A 25,104-nucleotide genomic window follows, 5' to 3' on the forward strand; every position below is an offset into this window, starting at 1 on the left:
TTTCCTTTTTTTCCACGCAAAACACGACGTATAAACTCAACGTTCTATACGTCACAATTAATAACATTTACCCTTTCCCAAACTGCATACAGATATATATCATTTCGGAAGTCATGGTGTCTACAACTGCATTGAGAAAACACACCACGAATACATCGTCACCCAGGACTAGTACCAGTACTAGTACTTCTACGTCTGCTACTGCTCATACCAAAAGAAAGTTGCATGAATTGGGTGACATTTCCAACACACCCACACCCATTCTCAAACAACGAAAACATCACCACCTAAACTCACGTCGTCCCCACAGCAACAATAATAGAAATAGTTCATGGCAACGTCGACAGCGACAACATGTTAACCATTTGAATTATCTGAACAATAGTGACGAGGATGAAGCTGACGCTGAAAAAGATGCCGACATCAGTACACCAAAGAGCAAGAAAACTGCTTCTACTTCTAATTCAGCTAATACTACCCCTGACAAGCCCATCACTAGACTGGATCTGAAACAGCAGCAACTGTTGCTTCAGCAGAAACAAAACTATGGAGCAAAGGAGGAACAAGGCGAACAAAAACACCAACTCAAATGCAAAACCAAACGCCACCTTCACTCCTCTGCTGACTCAGAAAACTATACACATCAAAAAGAACACTATCGTTGTCAAACATCACCATCTCCCACCGATATTTCCTCCCCACCAGCTATGAATCAGGAAGAAGAGTATATGTTGCAAGAAATGTCTAAAAAGTCAGGATACTTTAACAGCTCATCACACGCCAAAAATCAACATGATGGCGACGAAGCGACTAATGCTCAAGATGAGGTACAGCAACATCAACGCTACCAACACAGACGCTGTAAGTCTGTCACTTTTCAACTACCACATGATGAAGAAAGGGGGTTTGAAAGCTCACCATTGTTGACACCCAAGAATGATGACAGTGACTTGGAAGAGGAGTTATTGGCTAGACATAGACAACAACAACAACAACAACAGCAGCAGCAGCAGCAACAACAACAACAACAACATGAGCAAGATTTGGCATCTGTCTACCCGTCAACTCCACCTGAATCTCTTCAACATGATGAGGATGAGGAAGAAAAGTCCTTTGAAACGAAGGTTGTGGATGTAGTCGAAACTAGAACCCCACCAATTGAACCAGAATTTCCCTCGCAATACCTGGCTCTGGAAGCCAAATCTGACTTACAAGCATCAAATGAACATGCGCCTACTTTGGAAACAGAACAACCAGGGCAGTCTACTGATAAGTTGTCCCACAACACCGACTATGTTTCCCTTTCATCCACACTAACCCTAATTCAAAACCAACGCAATCAAATAAAACAAGAGATAATCAACTTATCTAAGCTCAAATCACAAATCACCACATCGTCCAAGTCAGAAACCATTGAATTTGTTTCGAAATTACTACAAGGTGGAGATCAATTGGGATTACCAAAACCTACACCACTTGTAACTTGTCCATATATACAGTGGGGAAAATACCATCCTACGTTGGCCAACTTATCGCATGAATTGCAGCTGGAGTCATCTAAATCAAACAAGAATGACACACCTTTTAAATTTGTCATTTGAGCAGCTTGTTCATAACCTGTATACGTATATAAAATACAAATTGATATAAAATTTAGTATAAAAGAGTGTAAAGAGCAATTACTCTTTCATACAATTACCGTACTTAAAATCCTATACAAATGAAACAACATCACCATTAAGGCAAAACTCACTTGCTCTTTACTAAATTGCTACCCTCATCATCGTCATCACTATCATCAACCAGAAACGCATTGTCGGTAGTAGCAGCAGTTGTTGCTGCACCAGCTCTTGCACCACCAATGGTCTTTTTCTCATTAGATGCTGCGCCGGAAACATGCTCCTTTCTTGAATCATCAGCAACATCGCTCGACATTCTTGGACGACGAGGCAAAGTAGGTGTCGTCTCTGGATCATCTTCACTTTTAGCATCTTTTCCATCCTTCAGAACTCCACCTGCACCACCTCGACTCCTGCTACTATTACTCTTGTTCTTGTTGCCGCCTTCGACTTCCCCCTTGGAGCCATCATCACGATCAGTGATGGTGATTTGATCCTGGAAATCGCCAGTAATAATCTGAGGATCCTCATCGAATCGAGTACGATTGTTTTTATGTCTCCAGTCATCATAGTATCGGCCACCGCCCAAATTACCAAAATTGTTGCCTCCATCACGATGTGATTTACTGCCAAATTGTTGACGGCCAGCACCAGCACCAGCAGCTGCACCACCGCGTGATTCATATCTACGATCATCATGGGCATAATCGTAGTCATAATCATCGTCATTTGCTCGGTCATATCTTGCACCTCCCTTGTTTGCACTGGCATTATCGAACTTCTTGGCTAATCCAGAGACCCATCCATTGATTGTGGTTCTAGCCTCTTCCAAACCTTGTGTGAATGTCTCCTTTATAGTTTCAAACTCGTCAGGAGACTGATCGAAATCATCTTCATCACCATCTCCACTACGACGAGGACGAACACGCTCACGACTTGAACGCGAGCCAGCACTACCACCGGCTCCTCGACTACCCCTCTCTCCATGAAACTGCCTCTGCCTCGCCTTCTCTTCGCGCCTGCGTCTCTGTCTCTCATCCTCCAACTCAAACTCCTTCTGCAACTTACGAGCCAATATCTCATCATCAGTAAATGTATGTGACGTATCACTAGGAGCCCTACTTCTCACTATTCCACTGCCAAAAGCAGCACGCGGGTTGGCAGTGGGTTGGTGTTGGGGATAAACGGGAATGTCAGGCTTGAATGTGGGATCAGACAAGTAGAGTAGTGCGCCAAATGCCGGCTCGGGGTTTCCTTGAGATGCAATCAAGACTGCGGTGATTATCTTGTCGTCACTCTGTGGGAATGCATCTTTTAAATCTTGGACAATTTGTTCGACTGGGTCTTTGGGTCTTTTCGGTGGGGGTGGTGGGGGTACAGAATCGCCAGATTCGGTAGATTGCGATTGCAGTTGAGACTTGGTGGATGAAGCTTTGATTGTCGTTGCTGCTGCATCATCGTCCTTATCCTTGGATTTGCTATCTTTCACAGCGGTGCCACTTTTGTCATCATCAAGTGGCACTTCTTCAATAGGAGCTTCCTTCTCCGAATTATCTTTGGACAGCTTCGAGTTAATTTCAGATACCCTTTCGCTTGTTGTTGATTCCTTCGCAGTGTCAGTGGTTTCAGTAGTTTCAGTAGTTTCGTTATCGCCTGAAACCGGAGTCTCTTTCCTCTCCAACTTGGAATCATCAATTGAATCCAATGGTTCAGCAGTTACTGTTTTCAAATCGTCTTTTTTACCTTTTGCCATTTTGATGTGTCGTTTGATGTGAATCAAATGTTAATCGCAGAGAAAAGTTGAAAAAGAGGGGGAGGTCATAGTGACAGTTTTATTTTTTTTGTGGCGGAGACCTTTCCCTTTCGACGTCAATTTTGTCAAGCCGCACACTACACTTTTTTTTTTGATTGCCAAATGTGCACAAGACATTAGGGTGTATTGTAGGCGAATCTACTGATTCAGCAAGTGTTGTAAACATTCCTGAATGAAAGGCAGTCTGAGGGTACAGCCACCGAGATGGTTTAAAATTCAAAGCAGCTTGAGGTGTAGAAGTAGTCAAAGACAAGCTGATATAATTCGAATGTACATAAATCCTATTTCCAAGAACCCTCACTTACCGTGAAATTGGAGACACTAGAAACTCATTACGCACAAGAGAAGGGATCAGGTACTGTGAATTAGCAATATGTGTATCCTTCACATTTTGATCATATGCGCACGCCCTCTTCTTTTTGTATAAAATTTTCACCAAACCCTTTTTTTTTTCTTCAACCTCCGGTCTCATCTCTGACTTCTTTCTCCTTCTTTGATAGTATTTTTTAAATAACTCCGAACATAGCTAGAGCTTTATATTTGTAAAGAGATTATCTGAGATGAATATAGAGTGTGGACAGCGGAGGAATATCGAAAGAAGGGGAGGGTGTGGAAACACACTCTTGCTGAAAGAGTCTGGTTTATGAATTGAGTTTTGAATTGGGTTACTCCATATGATTCAAATTAGCAGTAATTGCAGTTCATTCCAGATTTACATTATTAGAAGTAGTAAGTGATTCAAAATTGTAAAATGCTTATGTGGCGACTTCTTACTTTGACTGATATTTTATTCTTCATTTTCTATGATTACATATATAAAGGTGACTCTTTTTTTTTTCAACATCAACTAGTATAACCTCCTATCCAACGCTCTTTAAACAGTCAGTAGAAACTAGTCTGTTGTGAAATGTTGCACTATTAAGACACCCCCTCCCCCATGGCTTTACTTTCTCCTCACGACGAAGCAGAAGCCAACTCCTCCCTCCTTTGTTCCTTAACCTGTTGCAATTCTTTTCTTCTTCTAATCAAGTCCAAATTCTCACACTCTTCCCATGAATGTTTATCGTGTTTACAATCAACTGATGAGTTGGCCGATTGTCTAATTAAGCAAGTTTGGTATAATGCAAAATAAGCAGCACACCTATCTCTCCATTTTAATGGGACTTTATATTTCTGACAATCATCTTCAGAGACTAAAAAAAAAACAAAACAAAAAGAAACGTTAGTAACAATCGAGCATGGCCAACATTGGTCAATAATCTCTTTTAATGTACATACGAAGTGGTGGGAACTGAGTAACTGTCATCTGCGAATATGGGAATATGTATGCAACTCTTTCCTTAAGACTGAAACCTAACGCTAACTCTCTTTGATTTTCCCTCTCACAAATTGTTTTCTCGATTGTACAAGTAGTGTACCTTTGATCAAAAAAAATCTTTGAGAAGTGGAAGGGACCAATAAAATTTGTTGCAAAGTCATTCACAAGGTGCAAATACATTGAGCTTTAGGACAACTAAACGCTACAAATGGAGTGTAGGAAGTTATCCAACGAGTCCAATCTGGCATATACTAGAAGAGCTGAGAGGTGAAATCGGGATAGCAGAGTAGTTTCTTCAATTGATAGATAGTTTTGACGACGGAAACCAAGTTTGTTTCCTTTTTCTATTTTTTATAATCGTATATCAACACATGCATAAAGTAAATCAAACTGGCTTAAGTAAGTCCACTGAGTTAGGTCTTCTTGGAATCAACTGCTGGAGCACGATCAACCCTTTTTTTGAAAATTCCACCACAATCTAATCTTCTCATTCTCCAACAATACTAATGTCCCACTGAAACACAAGCTCTTCAATCAAGACCAATATATATTAATATTCCTTTGCCATGTGCCGACCGGAATTCAAGTCCCTCAATGTTGTTGTTCTTTGATATAACTGTCCAATCTTCCTTTCAATAAATAATACTGACACTTGTAAAATTCATCCTTCGTCTGGTTGCAAAATGAAGTACCCTTTTCAAGACACTTGTAGTATTCAATCAAGTTAGATGCACATTTGTCTCTGTAGTAAAATGGAACATTATGATCATCCAATTCTTGTTGTGAAGCTAGAAAAGTTGAATTTGTTAGTACTACCATTGTTGAGAAGTAAAAGTATACATCTGAGGTAAACCCTCTAGGAATGATGAAGGCACATACGTATAGAAGACGGAAATGTGTAGTTCTCTGATGACCCCATTGCTCTTGGTGTGTGGATATGTATAATGCAATTAACGACAAATGAGGTTAGACCTTGTTACTTGGACCTTTTTTATTTTTTTTTTTTTCTCCGTTGTGCAAAAAATTTTGAATCTCGGAAGTATGCTACCAAGTGATATTGTAAATGGAACGGATTGCTCAAAATGAACCGATTCCGAAATGAGCTAGCAGTGGGAGTAAAAAATGAGACTGAGAGAATATATAGTGTCTGGAAGAGAACTAATTTGGATGGAGCCAAAAAGGGCAAGTGTAGTACGTCGTTCTCTACGTCAATGATTAGGTCTACATTACAAAGCAGCAGCAGCTAAATCTGCTTGGTTTGAAGCCTTCTGGAGAAGCAAGGGGATAAAGGCGAGTATGAGTGATAGAATCAGTGTGGGAATGGGTACTCGAGTTTGTTTCTGACAGCCGTTCAAATTCAAAGCAAGTTGAAAATAGTAGACATTTTTTGCAGCATTTCTAAATGAAATTTAGCATATGGAGAGGAATTGATTGAATAATATATCACTAATTTCAAAATCTTTACTTGAAACACAGGATATACCATTCAAAATTCTGTTTAGATCGATGCTACTACCCATGACCTTTTTTGACAACGTAACTATACAACAAACCATTCTTTACGATCTCAGATATAGTACAGCTTCCGTTGCAATAGTTGCCAACCAAAGAGGTACCAAACTCCTAGTACTTACAATTTTATGTAGTGGTTTATACCGGAAAGCGTAACCGTGATATACCCGCGGTAATATCGAAACAAAATGTCTTTCGTAGACTTGGTTACACGGTGCTGGCTTCAGATTGAATAAGATATGGAAATGCAACCATGTCGTTACATTGTTTTCAAATTATTTTAATCGGATGATCCATGGTTATGAGCCCTTTGAAAAGGGGCTAAATGATTAGGAATGGTGAGAGTCTGGTGATTAATGGTTATGATATTATTTTTTTTTCTTTTAAAAACCTTTATGCATGGTTAGGGTTTTAATTTTTATGTAAGGTTTATGAAGTATTTACAAAACCAGTATACAGGAAACTCCATTTCTGCGAAAGTTATCCTTGCTCGAGATGTAGGTTTTATCCAGTTTTTGTTGCCAGTGCGCTTTGCACTGCATTGTAGTTGTGCAGACAGTGTTGGTGATTAACACAATGGTGCATACGGAGATAACGAATGCTTTGAATGGAGATATGGCCAGATCTTTTCAGTAATGAAATAACCCCCATATTACAGAGCTAACATACTTTTGAAATTAACTTTGTTTTGAGTTGTAAAAGTTGCCAATTGATGGCACAAGCAGTAATCGAAGCTCAAATGTGGTGGGATCCCAACCAGCTCTATATTTTGTTCTGAATTGTGGAATCGAGTGTAGTTAGTTTGAATTTTCGTCTGTGACAAAGCGCAAACCCCAAGAACAATAATATAAAAAATATATAGCAGATAAAAAGTATCAGAAGGCTACACAAAATAATATTTCCAACCTTTGTTTTATATTTTTTATTTTTTTCTTTTTTTTTATTTGCTGTTGTTTAAGACAGCTTGCAGAAGAGTTAGAGCAACAGTGTCATATATTTGGAGACATAGACAGAGGAAACGTTGGAAATGAAATCTTACAACACAAGATTTGAACAACAAGAGCTACAACAACAGCTACATTTTCAAATAGTGGAGGACAAATACGCAATATTGAAAAGGTGTAGTCGTGTGAAAGTTGTTTTTTTTTTTTTTTAGAAAAAGAAAGTCGAATAAGTCACGCAAAAATTTCAGCATCTAGAATTTGTGCAGATTATAATAGCATGTACGAGATAGAAGGTTATGAGCTAGGAAGGATTGAGGTTGACAACAGTCGTCCCCATCAGTAACTTCCAGAGATTCATTTCTTATTATTTTTTTTTGCGATTGGCCAATTCGTTGACCGTCGTCTACAGTTGAGAGCGTGTGTCTCCGCATTAACGGCGCTTAAGTCCTTCGTAATGAGGCGTCTACAGGCATACATTTTTTATTCTTTTGGCGTCCTTTCAGTTTGTGCACCCTATATACTACTAGACACATATGCAAAACTAGTATGATACATATTTTTTTTTGTTTTTTTTGTTCTCTCTGCTTCGTTTCGATGGAATTCTGACACTTTTGACGTTATTGTTTTTCAGCACAAAAGTGACACCCAACTGACACCAATTGTCTTCTGAGGACTGTCAATACGTTCAAAATCGGGTTCCCATTGGAATCCTCTCGTTTGGCTTAGTTCTCCCGCATCCACAGTTTGCAAATTGGTGGTGACGTAGTAGGTTTCCAATTTCAACTCTACTTGCATTAGATCAAAAAATAGCAATAAAAAAAAAAAAAAAGAAATAAAAAATATTAAGATAAAGAAATAAGCTCAAGGTTATTATTTTAAAATTCCTAATCCTTTTGTGTTTGTTAACTAAAGGATTTTTATAACCGTTCCCTAACCAATCTTGTTTTTAGTTACGAGCATTGGTGTTTTTAAGTTTCAACTCTTTAGTTTGACTAATCCACGATTAAATTACGAGAAATTCGTAGTCGATGAAAATCTTTGCACACATTCTATTTATGATCTAATAGACATTTTGATTTCTCTAATTCATTGAACTACGTCATAGTGTAAATTAGTATAGGCTATATGTTGGAGAAACACAAGTACACAATGGCAAATGATGTGACACTCGGGCGATACATCAGCCGTTTCGACTATGCAGTCTTTTTTTATTTGCAAACGTCACTCTTTCAATTCCTTTTTGCTTTTCTTACTGGAACTTTGTTTTCCTATTGTTTTATACCGGGAAAGATTACTTCCATAGGGGGGGGGAACAATGCACTCTCCTCGGCGGAAACAAAAGCAATTATTTGCTTCATTCAACCAATGAGGTGTCACCGATACGGTTCTTGTGTAATAGATTGAACACAATCTGATGCATTAATAAGCAAGCATTTTTTTTTGTCAGTGGAGGGATACATGCGACGCAGCAATGTGAGGAGGATAAGAAGGTGTCTTACTGAAAATCTCGACCTCCAAGCAAAGCGTTTTTACTGACTTATAGCGTAAGCCACCTTTAAAATGTGAGAATGGAGTGAAATGGTGGAGGGCCCACGTGTGCCCCGCCCCAGACAACCTGAAATTTAATTTGCGCAAATTTTTCAATTGTTGTCAGATTTTGGAAAGATCTTTTGTCAACAAAACAATTGTTTTGCGTCCTTTCTCTTTTGTTTTATGGTTAACCTGTTTTATGTTATACTTGACTGTTGTGTTCAAATAAAGAGATACAAAAGACAAAACCTAATACATCGATCCGATCTATATAAAAGTTCAAGTTTAACAAGAGACAAACTGTATAAACACAAATGCACCTTTTTTTTTTTAGATTTGAAATTGTTGTTTTCCTGCATGGAATTTAATTCTCCGAACCGTGAGACTGTGGCATTCTCTTTTTCTCTCCTCTTAAACTAAAGTAACCTTATCTGCATTGAAAGGGCTATCTAGCCAACATTTTGTGCAATCGGTCCGATCTGTAGCTTTCATTCTAGTTGTTTGAGGCTGTTTGTTCTTACCCGAAAAGTGAGGCAATTTGTATGCATGGAAAGGAGAACAAAAATCTTCACGTGCAATTGTGAAATTCGTTATCTGATACAGAGAGAATGCAAAAAAAGCAAAACAAAAAGGAAGGCGGGGACTGAACACTATTGCCAAGATATTGCCTTAAAGCTTGGGGTGTCCTTTAGCTTTACTTGAGATCATGTCCAAGTACGAACCTTTCAACACTTCTTGCACTCAGCTACTTTACCTCTTGAGATCTGGCCACAAGTAAAAAGCTTTCTCTCATTTGCCAAGTTTACCTAAGAAATAATATGATTTAATAATATACTTAATTGATGCACAACTCGTCGTGTCAAGAAAGTACAGGGGAACGACGGATAGTAATGGTACGTCACACATACACACTTGCATTACTCCTCTCGTGTATGATCAAATGACGTACCCTATTGTGTTTACTTTGGGTTCAGGGTGCACAAAAGCACAATATAAGCCTAAAATTAGCGCAGAAGCGCAAACCTCTATAGTAAATTTTAGCTTAGCTAAGAGAGTGAAACTATTTCATCTGTGTTGATCAATCATTAACAAAAAGAAAAAAAAAAAAATAAAAAGAACAAAACAATAACTCATACTTCTGTGTAAATTATCCACAGTAAGTGATAATCTTACCTTCTTAGCACTAAGACAAAAGAAGGAGGGAAAGTTGGAAATAAAACTAAAAGTAAAAGTAGAACCACACCGCAACGGATAAAATATGAGATAGGGGAATGGGATCTTTTTTGCTCTACTGCTTTGCTCACCCTTTTGCAGTTCGTATTTTGAGCAAATCTCTTTATACAAAACTGTAAATTCTGAAACCATAGCCAGGCATTTGCATCAATAACAATTACAATGGTAAATAATAATGATGATAATAATAATAATTATACTATTTACTTGGTTTGTATTTTATTTTTCCACCGTTTCAAACAAAGAATAGGAAGAAAATAAAAGAGATTAGAATACCAGCTTTTATTCACGGGGACTTGGTCAGGAAGAAGAAGATAAAGAATACAATACTTCACTGAGTAGAAGGTGCAGCCAGGGAATAGTATTATACAAGATTGTTTTATTCTTGAAGCCGGAAGCAATGAAGGATACCCTGACGGAAATGTCAGATTATGTTTCAACAATTTTATTTTTATTTTTTTTTTCCTTTTAGTGAAGAAAGGCTTACACTAAATCTTACAGAAAAGAATAAAACGGTTTGTTGGAATGGGAAATGCAGGAATACAGAATAAAGGATCAAAAAACAATACAACGGGAGTTGTTACAACAAAGCCAAAGAAATAGCAAAATAAAAAAAAAACATCAGACAAACTTTTTACTCCCAAAGGGATAGGTTACCTTCAATAGCAAGGAATGAAGTAGAAGAGAGGGGTTGCTTGTCAAGCGTCAAGTACAAAATATTATATGAAGAAAACTCCAGTTAAGAAAATAAAAACAATCATATTTAGACAGAGAAAAAATTTAAGGTTACAAATATTTATCTCCCCGTGTAGTTATGGAGATAATCTAGACAAAAGAAATGGTTTCAATAATAATAGTTAAAAAGAAAAAATAAAACCATTCATGTTGTTTGCTATATGGCGGCATCTTTTGTACACTTTCAAAACAACAGGCAGAGAGTTAAGTGAGTATGCACATTTTCTTTTGAGGAAAAAAAACAGAGTGACCATGTTCTTCTCCCCACGTTCTTGTGGAAACACAACGACCCAGATTAGAGCGTTCTTTTATTTTATTTATTCAAAATTGTTTTTGCACCGTCAACCTCTTTTTTTTTTTTTCTTCATCTTTTAGACTTCGCGGAGGAGTGGAGGAGAGCCAACGTCGATCACAGTCTTGTTCAAAGTTGTATAACAGGTTGAGGAGGCGTGAGGCGAATGGCTACAGAGGAGAAAGAAACACATAGATGCTTTCAGAAGATCTCTTGACAATACGGCGTGAAATCATAAATAGTGCCCTTCTTTGATTTGGTGTGTGTAAGAGATCTAGATGCTGTCATTGCTGTCACTTGCCACACTATCGACCAATCAAATACACCCGCCTAATCTTCGGCCGAAGTTTCTAGCTTACTACAATGCTAGACTGGTTTCCCTTTGGGGGATCTATTGTGTTAACTATTTGCTTTTCCTTATTTTTGCGGATATTTATAATAACGAGCGCTGGATTTTTTTGCAAAACAAAAACAAACATGTAATTACAATTGTATTGTATTCAATTGTATTATTCATATATTTAGATTTTTCTTTTTTGATTGGCGGTGGCGCACAGGTGCATATACGTCAACCAGACACACACACACACACACACACACACACACACAATATGTAAGTGGCTAATGCAGTTGTGGATACAGTGAAACAGTGAAACAGTGACTGAGGCGTCAATGCAGTGGAAATACGTTGGAAACCGCGGAAAAGGGGTAGATGCAGCAGAGCAGTCCTCTTTAAGTTGAGCTTAGTTCTGAGAAATCTCGTATATATGATATATTTGTATATGTATGGTTTGTTCTTGTCTTAACTTCATCTTGTTCCTAAATATAAGGTGGAGGAGGGGGGTGAGGAGGGGCTATACGTAAGTGGATTTTAAATTCTTGCAGGAGGGGTTGTTTTGTTTTCCAAGAGAATGTTTTTTTTAATAGAAAGGAAAAATGCGCAGAAGGTTAAAATTGGGAATACAGAAGAACAATAGAGTTAACAAAATCACACAAACATGAATGTAACTATATGCAGGTGCAGATGTGTATAATGATAGAAAAGAAAGAGCAATTTCTAACAATAAGAAGGTACACAAAAGTAATAAAGAAGAAAGTTAAATAGATACTAGTCTGTGCATATACACATATACATTTACATATTATTTCTCATTTATTACAAGTACACTGGTTTATTCTCTGTCATATGCAATGCACTTCCACCTAAAAGTAATTTTTTTACAGACACCTTGTACGCCAAAATATTATTATGCACGACACTTCCCCAAAGTTGTATGTTTCAGCTTTGTATCTCACTTAGTATAATTCCTTGTCTCTTCACCCTTGACAACCTCGCTTTTGTGCTAATCTTTCTCCATGGGACTTGTTCTTTTTTTTTTTTTTTCCTGCGCCAATGCCAAAATTAAAAATAGAATACTACTACTATAGTAGATTAGATGTAACAAAACCTATTCAATTTTTATTACTATTTTCTGGGTTTTGCGTAATTTGACCTCCGGGTAAATCTAGTTGTCTTTTATTTCTTATTAGACTCTTGTTTCTTTTTTAGCGTTTTAGGTTCTACAGCTTTGTCTAAACTTTACACTATTGCAGGAATTCAGATTAAAGTCGTATATAAAAGAAAGACAGTTCCCACTTGCATTCGGCTCTCTTTCCCTCTTATTATACGGTAGAGGTCACTTCATTTCACTTCACCTCATTTCCCTTCACCTCATTTTACGTCACGGCTGATATTGATTGATCCGTAACCACATTTATTTCCATTTGCAAAAAAAAAAAAGTCTATTTATCCATTTGGGTGCACACAAGTATAATAAACATGTCTACCACCACCACAAGCAGAGCTCCAAACTCTGTCCGGTTGCCCTCCATTCACGAGCTTACAGGGAATTCAAATCTGGCCCAACTTTGCAGCCCACATGCATCGTCACCAAGATCATTTGTTGATGCAAAGGGAGGACAAGCTCAATCACAGCCGCCGGTTGTATTACCAAGTCTTAGTTTGAATACGAGCAGTGTTAATAATGAGTCAACAAGTACATTCAAAATACCACCTATTAAACCAATGACTCCTTCCAGTGTTGCATTGAGTGGGTCAGCTAATAGCACACCAACTGCTGCAAGTCAGGGTAATAATACTACATTGTCAAAAGCTATATCGCTTGGTTCACCAGCTATTGGTCATTATTCCAACCAACCTAACCTGCTATTGCCAGGACCAGGACCAGGATCAGGACCAGAGCATGGCATCCCTCAAGCATCTGCTACTGCAACTACTTCTCCAACAACAATTCCATCGCCTACATTCCACCACCCACCACCAAACCATTATCAACAACCACCATCACAGCAACAACAGCAGTTACCGCCACAACCACAGTCCCTTCCTACATCGTATCAATCCCCAATAGAGTACAACGGGTCCCAATTTCCACACCAACATCAACATTCGAGATCATATTCTGCACCAGTTCCACGCTACATCACACCCCAACACCAAGCAACAGCACCAACCCCCTACTACTCGCAACCCCACTACGCAGTCCACCACCATCCAAACAACCATGGCTTACAAATGAACCAGCCTTACACCATAACCGAAGTAGTACCCAAAACCGCCAACAAATGTCATCGTTGTGGCACTACAGAAACACCAGAATGGAGGAGGGGACCCAAGGGAGTGAGAACATTGTGCAATGCTTGTGGGTTGTTCCATGCCAAGTTGGTCAAAAGGAAAGGTGCTGCTGTAGCTGCTGAAGAAGTGTTGAATAACCGTGTGACTAAAGGTAAGAATGGAAGAAGAATTAGTACTAGGAAACTGCTGGGGAGTAGTATAAGTGGTGAGCGTCAGAGAGGGGAAATGTTTGTTCCGTTGCAAAACTTGAACTTGCAACAACAACAACACTATCTTGTTGCTGCTGGTGCTGCTCATTTCGCAACTGTTCCGCCAAATCATACAACTAGCCCCTTGCAACCAGCGCCATTGCACTCTGGTGCAGGTCCAACCGCACAAGCATATCTGCTTCATCAACAACAACAACAACAACTTCATCATCACCTGCAACATCAACAGTTACCCCCACCACCGCCAACTTCTTCCTCATATATTCCTCAGGGGTTCGTGACAATGCCACCTCCTGCGTTACCCGTGAACTCATCGATGCACTACCATCACCATAATCAAGTTCCACCGATGCCTTTAGTTAACCACTAAGTGACGATGACACAAAAAAAAAAGAGATTGATATGCTCCTTTGGAACTTATGGTAAGGTTGCTGGATCCCTGCTTATTTTGCTATGTTTCAGTTCTTCTCTGATGGTAAGATTCAATGTTATAAACTCTATGAATTATGCTTGATCAAATATATATTCATGTGATGTGAAGAACAACGTAGAGATATCCAGGTGCGGATGTTGCCTAGCTCAAGAGTTAACTTTGCAGAGGTTGGCCCATATAGATAAGCCTGGAATCTACCGTATGCTGACAGAGGTCCGGTTAAAGGTTGTTGAGGCTTCCACATTTCAAAGTACCAGAAAGTTACACAAAAAGTTGCTGTGAGCACTTTTTCGTAATTGTTGTGTTGATTCAATCGTAGAGGGTCTAGAAATGGTTTTAGCAATTCGCATTACCAATATTCTAAGTCAAAGATGAAATTTTCTCTCTGGCAAAATTTTCTTCCGGAGTCAATTTATTATTCTCTGGCGATATTTTAAGCGTTGGTGCATATTTTTCTCTGCAGAGGACAAACGTATTGGTTTTTAAAGGTGCTAGTGGCGGAGACAGAGGGAGAGAGGGATTGTAACTTTTACGAACTTATATGAACTGGAATCCGAGTGGGAGGATGGAAAATTGCTCTCCATATGTCAGAGAGCAAACAAAATGAAATTCACAATTTACTAAGCTGGCATGTAGTCTTGTAAACGCATAATCTAAATACTACGAGGCTGGTACTTTGACGGATTTCTTTCGTTGCGATCATGCCCAGAAAAAAACAGAAGCAACTATAGAGACTGGGAGTGGGAAGTGAGAACGCGGAAGGGAAGTGAACTCAGACAACTTCACCTGCTCGTAATTGAATAGGGGGGACCCAACGCTGACTCTTGTTGATGCGGCTTACTAAAGATAGTTCTCTTGGATAAGGCGGCTCACCATCAATGAACTTCCATTATTGACTCTGTCGATCACTAATCCTCTTTGTCGAATCTAAAGCCATTATGAAGTGGAAACTGCAAGCGAAGGATCAGCAATATAAAACATGATAAGAGAGGGGGGCTTTAACAGGGCTACTAAAGGACAGGCAAATCTGCGGCCTCTATGCAACTTGCCTAAGCAAAACACTTTGCCGGTGATTTAATAATAATAAAAAAAAAACAAGCCTCTAATTCTCGCCAAAATTATCAAATCTTGTCGTCTTTCTTTGTGAGCTTTTTTTGTTTAGCCTCTGGTCATTCGTTCATCTATGATTAACTCAGGCGTTCATGGAATTGGAGAACACAAAGTTGGTGCTTTATTTGTAAAATGTCTTTTTTTTTTTTTCTTATTTCTCTCTTTTCTATTCCCTCCTTCTGCCTTCTGGTGGGATCTGAAACTCAATCTCACATAAGATCTTGCCAACGGAGATTCTATTGTCTTTTTAGTTTTTTTTTTTTTTTTCTACTTCTTTTTCTTTTTCTTTTTTAAGGGAAGGGGTTTTGTTAAACCTTGTAAAGTGTTCCGAATGTTGCGCTTTGCAGTAGTATTTCTTCAAATCGAGTCAAAGCAATCGGAATGTAATACTGTAATTGGCCCTTGTGAGCCTACGTTGTTTGACGTTGTACTTCTGGTGTCTACTGAACTAAAACTGAGAAAAGTCAAGGTAACGCTCGGTATACACAATTTGACACTTTAGACGAACAAAGAACAAAAATAAAAACTTAAAAAAAAATAAAAATAAAAATAAAAACATTTTAAGTGAAAACCGAGAGAGAAGAGAAGTTGATTTGCAGAAGATTCAATCTTTTATTCACTAAATAAAAGGAGGTAAGAATTGGCGACTTACTAAATTCAGAGTATACCCTGAACTCAGATGAGATTTGTAACTGTAGATGGATCTGACTTTTTCTTTCTTTTTTTTTCTTTTTTTGCTTTCCAACACTTAGTCATATTTGTAACCCACACTCAGTACCAGACTTTTCAAGATTTCGCGAGAAATCATCAAAAAGCCTTTTTATTTTTGTTCTTTACTAGGCGTACATGTGCATAATTTTGTTCCTTCCAGCAAATCGCCTAATCTTGGGGGCGGACGTACGTCGTCAACTGGCGACGCAGATCTTCTTACAAACTCTCGACTTTTCTCCCAAACCCATTAGTTTTCACTTTGTATTTTTATCTGTTGGTACATAAAACGATGTCTCTTCCAACTAGTCATACGAGCAAAACTTTGGTAGATGAGAACATGACTATGAAGCTAAAGCCGCTTATTGCATCGTCAAAGACAGAACTAAATAGCGGGTTGGAATTTAACTAAACTCTTGACAATTTCTGAAAATAAAAGTGACAATACTCTTTAGACAACGATTCGTGTTTTCTTGGAAAAAGTTCAACTAAAGCGAGTAATTGTTTCCCAGAGTTGTAGAAGGAGCAACAACATTGCTATTGCTTCATTTAACCCATTCAACATCAATGAAGCGGAATTAAGATCTATGACTGAATTGTTTAGCCGCTTCGCGTGTGTATTATATTTTGCTATTTTTTCTATGTCTTTTTTTTTTATTTTTATTTTTTGGCTTCCGTTTGCTGTCTGTCAATCTCTGTGATCATGCGATTGATTACTCAGCAAAGAGTGTACAAAACAGTGTCATAGTTTTATCATACACGTGGGATCAAACAAGATCTTACCATCTGCGTGGGTTCGCTCTGGAAAAGACATTGGTTGCACTTTATAGTCTAATCAAGTACATTCCCGATCCAAACAGAACATAATGCACTCCTAAGAAAAAAAAGAAGACAGTACAGCGGTTAGTTGAAAGGAGATTATGAAATTTGCGCAAATCCTCATAACATTCCCTCCTTTTTTTTATAGTACATAATTATATTTGTACTTTCCTATTTAGGACTGCCATATTTCCGGGAAGTAGATGAAAATCAATCTATAAAATGTATCTTTACTAATAATATATCACCTACTGCCAAGTTGAATAATATACTTTAAACCTCCCTGCATGTGGTTGTCAGTTGCTGTAGAGTAAGTGATTGAGTGATTGAGTGAGTGAAAGATAATCAAGGGATCTTTTACGATCTTAAAATCGGTATTCCTGGTTACAGCGGTTATGAGTCTTGATCTACAACGATCCTGTTTTTGTCTTGGCTAGTTTTATTTTCATCATGCAGGGCTTTCATAATTTTGTCCAAGTGGAGAGCCCTTTACGGTGTTTATCAAATGGACAGATTCATCTTCACCAAGCAGATGATCGCTATATTTTGTTCGACGTTGTTTTCAAAGAATGCACTGGTTTGCGGATAAATAAACATCAGCAGTCTCCGCAGTTGTGGACAAAACAAACTGAAATTCCCATCGTGGATGCAAAGATGCCAAAGATGCACAGACACAAAGTTTGAGGCACCAAGAAAAAAGAGAAAAAAAAAGAAAAAAAAAAAGAGGGCTCTCAAGAGAATGTAAACAGTCACACGGATTGAAACAGCCCCTGTTGCAGAAAGTGATTCAAACGTGGAGCACGATGAGCCAAAGCTCACGCCGTAAGCAAAGTGCAGACTTCGGTGCACTTGGTTCCAGCGAGAAGGAAACGCATGATTTCCTGAACCTCAGTACGGTACAACCGTGCGTCTCTGAACATGGGGACGGGAGGTCATTTACATTCATTACCTCCAAGAGAGTGCGGTGAAGATTCTAGCACGAAATAGGAAATAAATGCGGTTTGCTCTGTTTCAAGTATTGATTTAGCCAATAAAAATGGTTGGATCTTTTTAGTCTGTATCGTTCACTGCGCTCTGTTGTTGTGACATCATCGGATGGTGTTGTGTAATGTATGGAAATGAATTTATCCGTGGCTTTTGTTGAGGCTCCTTGCAATTGCTGCTTTGTACAGTAAAGAATTGACGATCACAATTTCAAATCTCCCTTTGTACAACAGCGTTGTTCCAAGTTAACATCCCTCACGTTAAAGCACTAGTATAGGAGAGTGGAGGGGCAAACAGCAGCAACAGATGAATAAATAGGCGATGTACGCTTTGAGCAAATTAGACAGACTGCGTTGCACTTGCACGGCGCTTGTATACATCGGTACACAAAAAGTATGCTCCACAGTCAGGTTCAATTTTTAACCTTCGCATTTCAAATACAGTTACAGAGATTACATGCAAACCCGATGACAACCTCTCTGGAATAGAGTGGCGTCACTCTAACCAGTCTTTGAGAAGCATTCCTTGCTGGCACTGTGTTGTTCTGAGCAGGGCGCTCCTCCTTTGCCAAAGGTGAAGACTTCGAGAAACAAATGCCAGCTTCAGCTTCTACTCAGACACATCTCATCCAAGCATTTCTATTCTCTCTATACAATCTATTCTATTGGTATATTATGCTTTCGCAAGACATGCTTAACGCCCTCTTCAACATTGTCAAACACCCCCACTGTAGGCTTGGCAATAATACCATCGTAATCCTCATCCTGGAAAACCCCCGTTCTCAACAAGATCGACTGCCATCCATTGTCATTAGCTCCTTTAATGTCCGACTCAGGATTGTCACCCACCATATAAATATCTGTGAATGGAGATTCCTGAGGAACTGATCCAAGCAAGGGAAGAATTTGTTTGGTGTCATATCGTTGAGAGAGTAACCTTTGCCTCCAATCAATCAAGACATGATGGGCAAAGTCATATTGTAACTTGAATGGTTTGCCCATGATTAACGACTCCAAGTTCTTTGGTGGAGGTAATTTGTTTGTGGTATTGTATAATGTTTCGGTGATGATCCTGAATGCACCTTGTCCGAACCTCGGTAATGGGAAATCGTTGGCATAGATGTAATCATTATTACTAAAGATTATAGGAATCGAGGGTTTTGTTCTATCTCCAACCTGCTTCACGCTCCGTTTCGTCCCAATCAACCCCCCATTTGAATTCAACAAATCCTGAACAATTTGCATATCAGTTGACATATCACGGGGATCATTAAACACCAAGATCGCATCAATAGGCTTTTCCAAGTCAATGTCAATAGCATACTCGTCGAAATCTTGTTGTGTAAACATTGCATGTGGTGATACTGATTTATTGGCTTTGACAATATCAATAGGCATAATCACATCATTGAATCCGTACTGCTCAGCCACTTTTCTGGCATTATCGCCCTTACCCCCAACCACCAATACACGGTTAAAATCTGGATCCTGCACCAATGCCTTCATTGGTGTATGACTCTGAACCACTTGCAATGGAGAAATGTCAGGTCCACCAGTTATATGGGTAACTTCTTCAGCTTTCTGTGATTCCAGAACACCACCACCATTGGTCATCAAGATGTAAGGTATTTTTTCGCGATTGAGAAGTTCCAAAGCTGGTTTCGCTTGCTGGATTGGCTTTTTGCCTCGTATGAGAACCCCGTCGATATCGAATACAAAGGCGATGTTTCTGTTGGGTGGTTTGAGAAGAGCCGATGTGGTGTGGAAGTAAGATGCTGGTTTACCAAAGCTCACTTGCTTGTGAGCTCGACGAATTGCAAGCATTTGTAGGGTACGTATTGTGGTTTAGTTGTGTAGAGGCATATGAGCCAGCGGGAGTCGCTAATCAATCGGTTTTCAAGAAATCAAGTTCCGTCTCTGTGCTACCAATCGAAAATTTAGCAAAAGGTTACTTGAGTTTAAAACTTATCTAATCTATAGAGCAGACTCAAAAACTTAGTAGTCTTATGCTGATCCTCCATTCAAACACCAATCTCTTCCCCTATCCACTTGCATGCCACACAATTTCCTTTCAAGCCACAAGTTTATACACCCGGCAATTGCAATTCCCAATCCATCGCTCACACTCACACAACCCATGCTAAATTCTCTTTTGGTCTTGGGAACGCCTTCACTTACTGAAACAAACGTGTTCACATAGGAAAACCCTCCTAGTAATCCTTCGTATAAAATCAACACTAGTAGTGGCCAGATTGTGGTGAATGGAATGTCATACACCGATTGAATGGTGGTGATGATGACATTGACAAACTGAAGCACGGAAAGGACGTGGAGTTTCTTTATCCGAACACCAAATGAGATTGACGATCTCGAAATGAATACTCCAAGTTGGTATAAGAACCCATAAACAACGTAAATGTCGCGGTACGACGTAAACAACCAATGCGGAAGATCTTCTAACGGGTAAAGTAATGTTGGTGCAATTCCTTGATTAATTACATACTCTGAAATGTACACCGTACTCAATGGAAGCATGAATGGTACAACCAATGGTTTGATTTTTCCCAAAGTCGTTTTAAAATGGTGTGCGACGGAAGAGATTGTGGGCAATTGCAGACCATTAAAATTAAAGTCAATCCCCATTCCTTCATCATTTGAGTCTTCCAACGCAGTGTCTGCAATTTCATGATACTCATGGTCAGGAGCAGGCAACAACAAGTAATAAGTCGCCAAGAACCCCAATGGACAAACAGCAAACATCAACAACACAGCAGTCACCAGAATACCCATCATATTTGTCATCAACATAAACAAGAAGCTTCCACAAAGTCCAGCACCACCAGTACCACTAGAGAACCCACTGATCCCCACAGAGCTATCACCACTCGCATCGCCACCGGTGTAGAAATGGGTCAATTGTAAGAAACTCACTTCTCCCATTCCTGACGACAACGACGCTAGCATGATGCCAAATATCTTGATGCCAATTGATTGTTGTGAGCTTAGTGATATTAGCAACATGCCGGAACTCGATAACCCCACAAGGGAGTATAATCGTACTTTGTAGGGTATAAGGTGAATGAAAAAGGGAGCAACTAATTTGAATGTGAATGAAGGCATAACATCGGCCAACAACACCACTCCCTTTGGTGTGGCCGAACCAACAAGATCAATAGCCGCTGATAAAATAATGACATAAAGTATGTTGTTCAAAAGTCCAAACACAAAGAATGAAGTGAAAATCTTTGTTTTGTTCTGTAGTGGGAACATTGGTGAGTTTGTTGAGGAGGGAAAGACGTTCTAGTTGTATATTTTGAAATGTGTACCTTCGTTGAGCACTAAAAAACAATCTAACCCCTTCTCCTTGACTGTTCTGTCTAGATAGCTCATACATCTGATATGCAATCACCAACCAAAAAAGAAAAAAAATAAAAAAAGATTCTCTCTATGTAAAAATGTAAATAATTACACAAAAGAAGACACAAGCAGAAGCAGTCACATGACTTTACAAGAAAATAGATAAACTCAGGCTTGGCGCAGTACGTCGTATACATGCTACCCAAATAGGAAGTCAAAGTAAAAAGAGTCAACAAGATTATGACACACACGTTGTGATGATCTTTGTGAAATAATTAAGCACATTGACTCATTTCCCAAAACTGTGCTCTGCAAGAGTTACTTGTATATAAAGCTCTACTCTAAGTTCAAAATTTTTCATCTGTTCATCATCTTAAATTCTTTCTTTCCCTCTTCTGTAGTCTCAATTGTACTTGTTTCTTCACGAACCACACTACTCCGAGCGTGACTATTGTTTACAGCACACTCATCAATCTTTGAAAAAAGAGAGAAATTTTTCACTGGAAGCAAAACGAAAAAAAAAAAAAAAAAAGAAATTAAGAAAATAAAGAAAAGTTTGCAATACTTTCCCATAGGAAACATCCATACTCGATACTTCTACAATAATGAGCCATACACCACTTCCAGCTGAATACGACGACACTAGGATTCTTGGCTACGATGCTTTGGTAGCCCCAGTAGTCTTGCAGAACGAAATTAAAGCAACTTCAAAGTCCTTGGACGTTGTCATTAGAGGTCGTTTCGAATCATCTCAAATTCTCAAAGGCAATGACGATAGGTGTCTAGTTATCGTTGGTCCATGTTCCATTCACGACACCAAAGCTGCTTTGGAATATGCACACCGTTTAAAGAAATTGAGTGAGGAGTTGAAGGATGATTTGTGTATTATTATGAGAGCCTACTTGGAAAAGCCAAGAACTACAGTTGGATGGAAAGGGTTGATCAATGATCCGGATGTTGACAACTCTTTTGATATCAACAGAGGATTGAGGATCTCACGCCAGTTATACTCGGACTTGACTGAGGCTGGGTTACCAATTGGATCTGAAATGTTGGACACGATATCGCCGCAATACTTTCTGGATTTCTTGAGTTTCGGTGCCATTGGTGCTAGAACTACCGAATCTCAATTACATAGGGAGTTGGCCTCTGGCTTAAGCTTCCCCATTGGGTTCAAGAATGGTACTGATGGTGGGTTGAGAGTTGCTTTGGATGCTGTACAAGCCTCTTCCAAGGGACACCATTTCATGGGCGTCACAAAGAATGGAACTGCTGCCATCACCACCACCAAAGGTAACGACACCTGTTTCATAATTTTGAGAGGTGGTAAGCAAATCACCAACTTCGATGCTGAGTCAGTCAAGGCAGCTAAGGAAGCTATCAGCAAGTCCACCGATCCAAACATCAAGTTGATGGTTGATTGCTCTCATGACAACTCAAAGAAGGATTACAGAAACCAGCCTCACGTGTTGGAAACTGTTGCTGAACAAATAAGCAAAGGTGACGAATCATTGATTGGTGTCATGATTGAGTCACATATCAATGAAGGTAAACAAGGAATGCCACCAGCTGGTCAAAACAAGGATGTTTTGAAGTACGGTGTTTCAATCACTGATGGATGTGTTTCTTGGGAAACTACCGTTGACATGTTGACCAAATTGAGTAAAGCTGTCCAAGCAAGGAGAAGCTTGAAACAAAAGGCATAAAGCAAGGGGGCTTTGGATAAAAAATGGAGAATTAAAAAGAAAAAAGAGAGAGGAAACTAAAATTGTAGATATAAATAAATGTATAGGATATTTATTCAAAAAAAAAAAATAAAATAATTGGTTGGGACACAAGTAATTCTTACAATTTACAACCTCTATATTCATCGCCATGGGGCATCTTTTAGTAGTTCCTTGATTTCCTCATTGGTCCTTGTATTTGGATCAACCATTAACTGCACTAAAAAGTCTGCTAGGGGAGGGTTGCTCAAAGCGTAACCAGCCTGCCTCGAGAACGGATTCCGTTTCCTTCGTTTGCTACTCAATTTCGATTGAACACCGTACCAGTCTGCCTTAAATTCTCGCACTGCGTTTGCGTATTCACTAGACCGCAAGTCTTCGAAATACCGCTCTGTCTCTTCTTTAGTAGTGAAATTGGGATTTGGACTATTGCCAATATAGTTTACCCGGTCACTAGGGAAACCCAACGCTTGCGACAAGTGAAGATCTAGAAACCTATCCCGTTTGAATTCGAATCCGATGATGGTTATATACGTTGGATATTTTTGCCAAACTTCATAAAATCGACAAATCAGGAAAATGACATTTTCGAATGAATCACGAGCATAGTTTTCAGTTGTTATTCTATCAGTTACGTCGATTTGTTTCTTTTTAGCAATCTGCGCGGCTGCTAGTGTATAGTATGAGAGTGCTTCGGAGATGGGGCCTGCTTCCCTTTTGGTTTCTCCTCCTGATACGATCAAGTATGAATTGGCGTCGCTTTGAAGTTGTTCCACGGCTTGTTCAATGTGATCTAGGAAACAGAGATGATCGTTTCCATCAAGCTGAAACGAAGCTAAATACCATGAAGCTTGTTTTGTTGGAGGCTCGCCAAGCTTGTAGATTCCATGACATGGTACAATTATCAAGTGATTGATGTCGCAAGTCATGGGATTGTGCTGAAGGATGTGTGTTTTTTGAGGAGTCGAAACTGCAATTCTCTCTCTCTCTCTCTTTCTCTCTTTCTCTCTCTACATACAATGACTAGTTCTTTTCAAAATAACCCAAATATTTTATCTTTCTACCGCTCTCTACAAACTTTATACCAAGATGTGTTGATGCAAATAGTGATAACACTGCACCAACGCCAACCAATGACAATACGCAGCAATCACTACAAACACATGGAATATTTGATGTGAATGTCCCCAAATATCAAATTTCCCAGTTTTCGGATCGAGCAACGACAGATGTTCATCCGCCTCCTCAACATATGTCAATCGCTCGGGGAATCTAGCTGCATACAACACCGCGCCCAGGATATAAAACACCCCTTCTAAGACCAACCATTTGACTCCGCATCGTTCCAGTGTTGTTACAGCTCCAAATTTGTAAATTCCAAACGCAACTGGTAAAACTCCAGAAAGTCCAAAAAGAATAAACATGGTGGACCTAAATGGCCGATAGTAATTTTTGGAAAATTCCGGATGCAATGTGAAAACAGTACATACAGTTCCAAAAAACAAGGTCAATGCAACAAAAATCCATTTCTCCCAAGGCTCATCATAATATGCAAACAAGATGATTGAAATCAATGAGCATGTAATCAAGATGACGATTCCAAAATAGTCCAATTGATTACCAAATTTACTAACTTTATGTGAATGCGATTTTAATGTGTGGAATACGGACGACATAAACATGCAAAATGTGCATGCTAGTCCAAATTGAATGAAATTTAATTTCTCCCATACGCCCAAGTAGTTATCATATATCCGGAGTTGAAAGTTTATGTAGTATAAAATCAACCAAAATGAGATGCTTGAAGGTACCAAGTGGGTGTAAATGTTAACTGTCTCATTGTGCAAATATCCCAACGATTTAAAACTTTCCCAATACGAAGACGTTCCTCGAACGTAGCCTGACCGGATGTAATGATTGTCCTTTTGCCACTCGTCTAATTCGTGATAGTAAGCCAATCTTCTTGCAAGGGGACTACTGGCGGTTGGAACCGGGTCCAGTGCCAGAGTTAACTTGGGTGCTTGTTGTTTGGTGTCCTTTGTGGAGTTTTGATTCTGTCTTTGTCTTATAGTGGATTGAGTCGCTGATACCATGGCTTAAGTTAGCAAAGTAGAGAAGCGAGTGATAGGT

The 25,104-nt window shown here is 39.1% G+C and overlaps 10 protein-coding genes across 10 annotated transcripts; 3 read left to right on the forward strand and 7 right to left on the reverse strand. All coding sequences in view use genetic code 12, as the record gives it.

Moving 5' to 3' along the window:
* Positions 1–113: 113 nt before the first annotated feature.
* On the forward strand, positions 114–1,601 carry KGF57_003820 (uncharacterized protein; the record flags this gene model as incomplete). Its single annotated transcript, XM_051753279.1, has 1 exon — positions 114–1,601. The coding sequence occupies one exon, from the start codon at positions 114–116 to the stop codon at positions 1,599–1,601; it is 1,488 nt and encodes a 495-aa protein (XP_051607683.1).
* A 148-nt stretch (positions 1,602–1,749) lies between these two features.
* On the reverse strand, positions 1,750–3,372 carry CUE5 (ubiquitin-binding protein; the record flags this gene model as incomplete). The annotated part of the gene is made up of 1 exon (XM_051753280.1): positions 1,750–3,372. One exon carries the CDS (start codon positions 3,370–3,372, stop codon positions 1,750–1,752), a length of 1,623 nt encoding a protein of 540 aa, XP_051607684.1.
* Positions 3,373–4,386: 1,014 nt separating this feature from the next.
* KGF57_003822 (uncharacterized protein) lies at positions 4,387–4,738 on the reverse strand (the record flags this gene model as incomplete). Its single annotated transcript, XM_051753281.1, has 2 exons — positions 4,387–4,625; positions 4,711–4,738. 2 exons carry the CDS (start codon positions 4,736–4,738, stop codon positions 4,387–4,389), a joined length of 267 nt encoding a protein of 88 aa, XP_051607685.1.
* A 603-nt stretch (positions 4,739–5,341) lies between these two features.
* Positions 5,342–5,669, reverse strand: KGF57_003823 (uncharacterized protein; the record flags this gene model as incomplete). The annotated part of the gene is made up of 2 exons (XM_051753282.1): positions 5,342–5,538; positions 5,630–5,669. 2 exons carry the CDS (start codon positions 5,667–5,669, stop codon positions 5,342–5,344), a joined length of 237 nt encoding a protein of 78 aa, XP_051607686.1.
* A 7,146-nt stretch (positions 5,670–12,815) lies between these two features.
* On the forward strand, positions 12,816–14,210 carry BRG1 (GATA-type transcription factor BRG1; the record flags this gene model as incomplete). The annotated part of the gene is made up of 1 exon (XM_051753283.1): positions 12,816–14,210. One exon carries the CDS (start codon positions 12,816–12,818, stop codon positions 14,208–14,210), a length of 1,395 nt encoding a protein of 464 aa, XP_051607687.1.
* Positions 14,211–18,550: 4,340 nt separating this feature from the next.
* KGF57_003825 (uncharacterized protein) lies at positions 18,551–19,717 on the reverse strand (the record flags this gene model as incomplete). The annotated part of the gene is made up of 1 exon (XM_051753284.1): positions 18,551–19,717. The coding sequence occupies one exon, from the start codon at positions 19,715–19,717 to the stop codon at positions 18,551–18,553; it is 1,167 nt and encodes a 388-aa protein (XP_051607688.1).
* A 180-nt stretch (positions 19,718–19,897) lies between these two features.
* KGF57_003826 (amino acid transporter) lies at positions 19,898–21,163 on the reverse strand (the record flags this gene model as incomplete). Its single annotated transcript, XM_051753285.1, has 1 exon — positions 19,898–21,163. One exon carries the CDS (start codon positions 21,161–21,163, stop codon positions 19,898–19,900), a length of 1,266 nt encoding a protein of 421 aa, XP_051607689.1.
* A 692-nt stretch (positions 21,164–21,855) lies between these two features.
* Positions 21,856–22,956, forward strand: ARO4 (3-deoxy-7-phosphoheptulonate synthase; the record flags this gene model as incomplete). The annotated part of the gene is made up of 1 exon (XM_051753286.1): positions 21,856–22,956. One exon carries the CDS (start codon positions 21,856–21,858, stop codon positions 22,954–22,956), a length of 1,101 nt encoding a protein of 366 aa, XP_051607690.1.
* A 161-nt stretch (positions 22,957–23,117) lies between these two features.
* On the reverse strand, positions 23,118–23,903 carry KGF57_003828 (uncharacterized protein; the record flags this gene model as incomplete). Its single annotated transcript, XM_051753288.1, has 1 exon — positions 23,118–23,903. One exon carries the CDS (start codon positions 23,901–23,903, stop codon positions 23,118–23,120), a length of 786 nt encoding a protein of 261 aa, XP_051607691.1.
* A 150-nt stretch (positions 23,904–24,053) lies between these two features.
* On the reverse strand, positions 24,054–25,067 carry KGF57_003829 (PAQR-type receptor; the record flags this gene model as incomplete). The annotated part of the gene is made up of 1 exon (XM_051753289.1): positions 24,054–25,067. The coding sequence occupies one exon, from the start codon at positions 25,065–25,067 to the stop codon at positions 24,054–24,056; it is 1,014 nt and encodes a 337-aa protein (XP_051607692.1).
* Positions 25,068–25,104: the final 37 nt, after the last annotated feature.

The sequence above is a fragment of the Candida theae genome (genome assembly GCF_024610275.1).
Source record: "Candida theae strain CBS 12239 chromosome Unknown scaffold5, whole genome shotgun sequence".
NCBI lineage: Eukaryota > Fungi > Ascomycota > Pichiomycetes > Serinales > Debaryomycetaceae > Lodderomyces > Lodderomyces theae.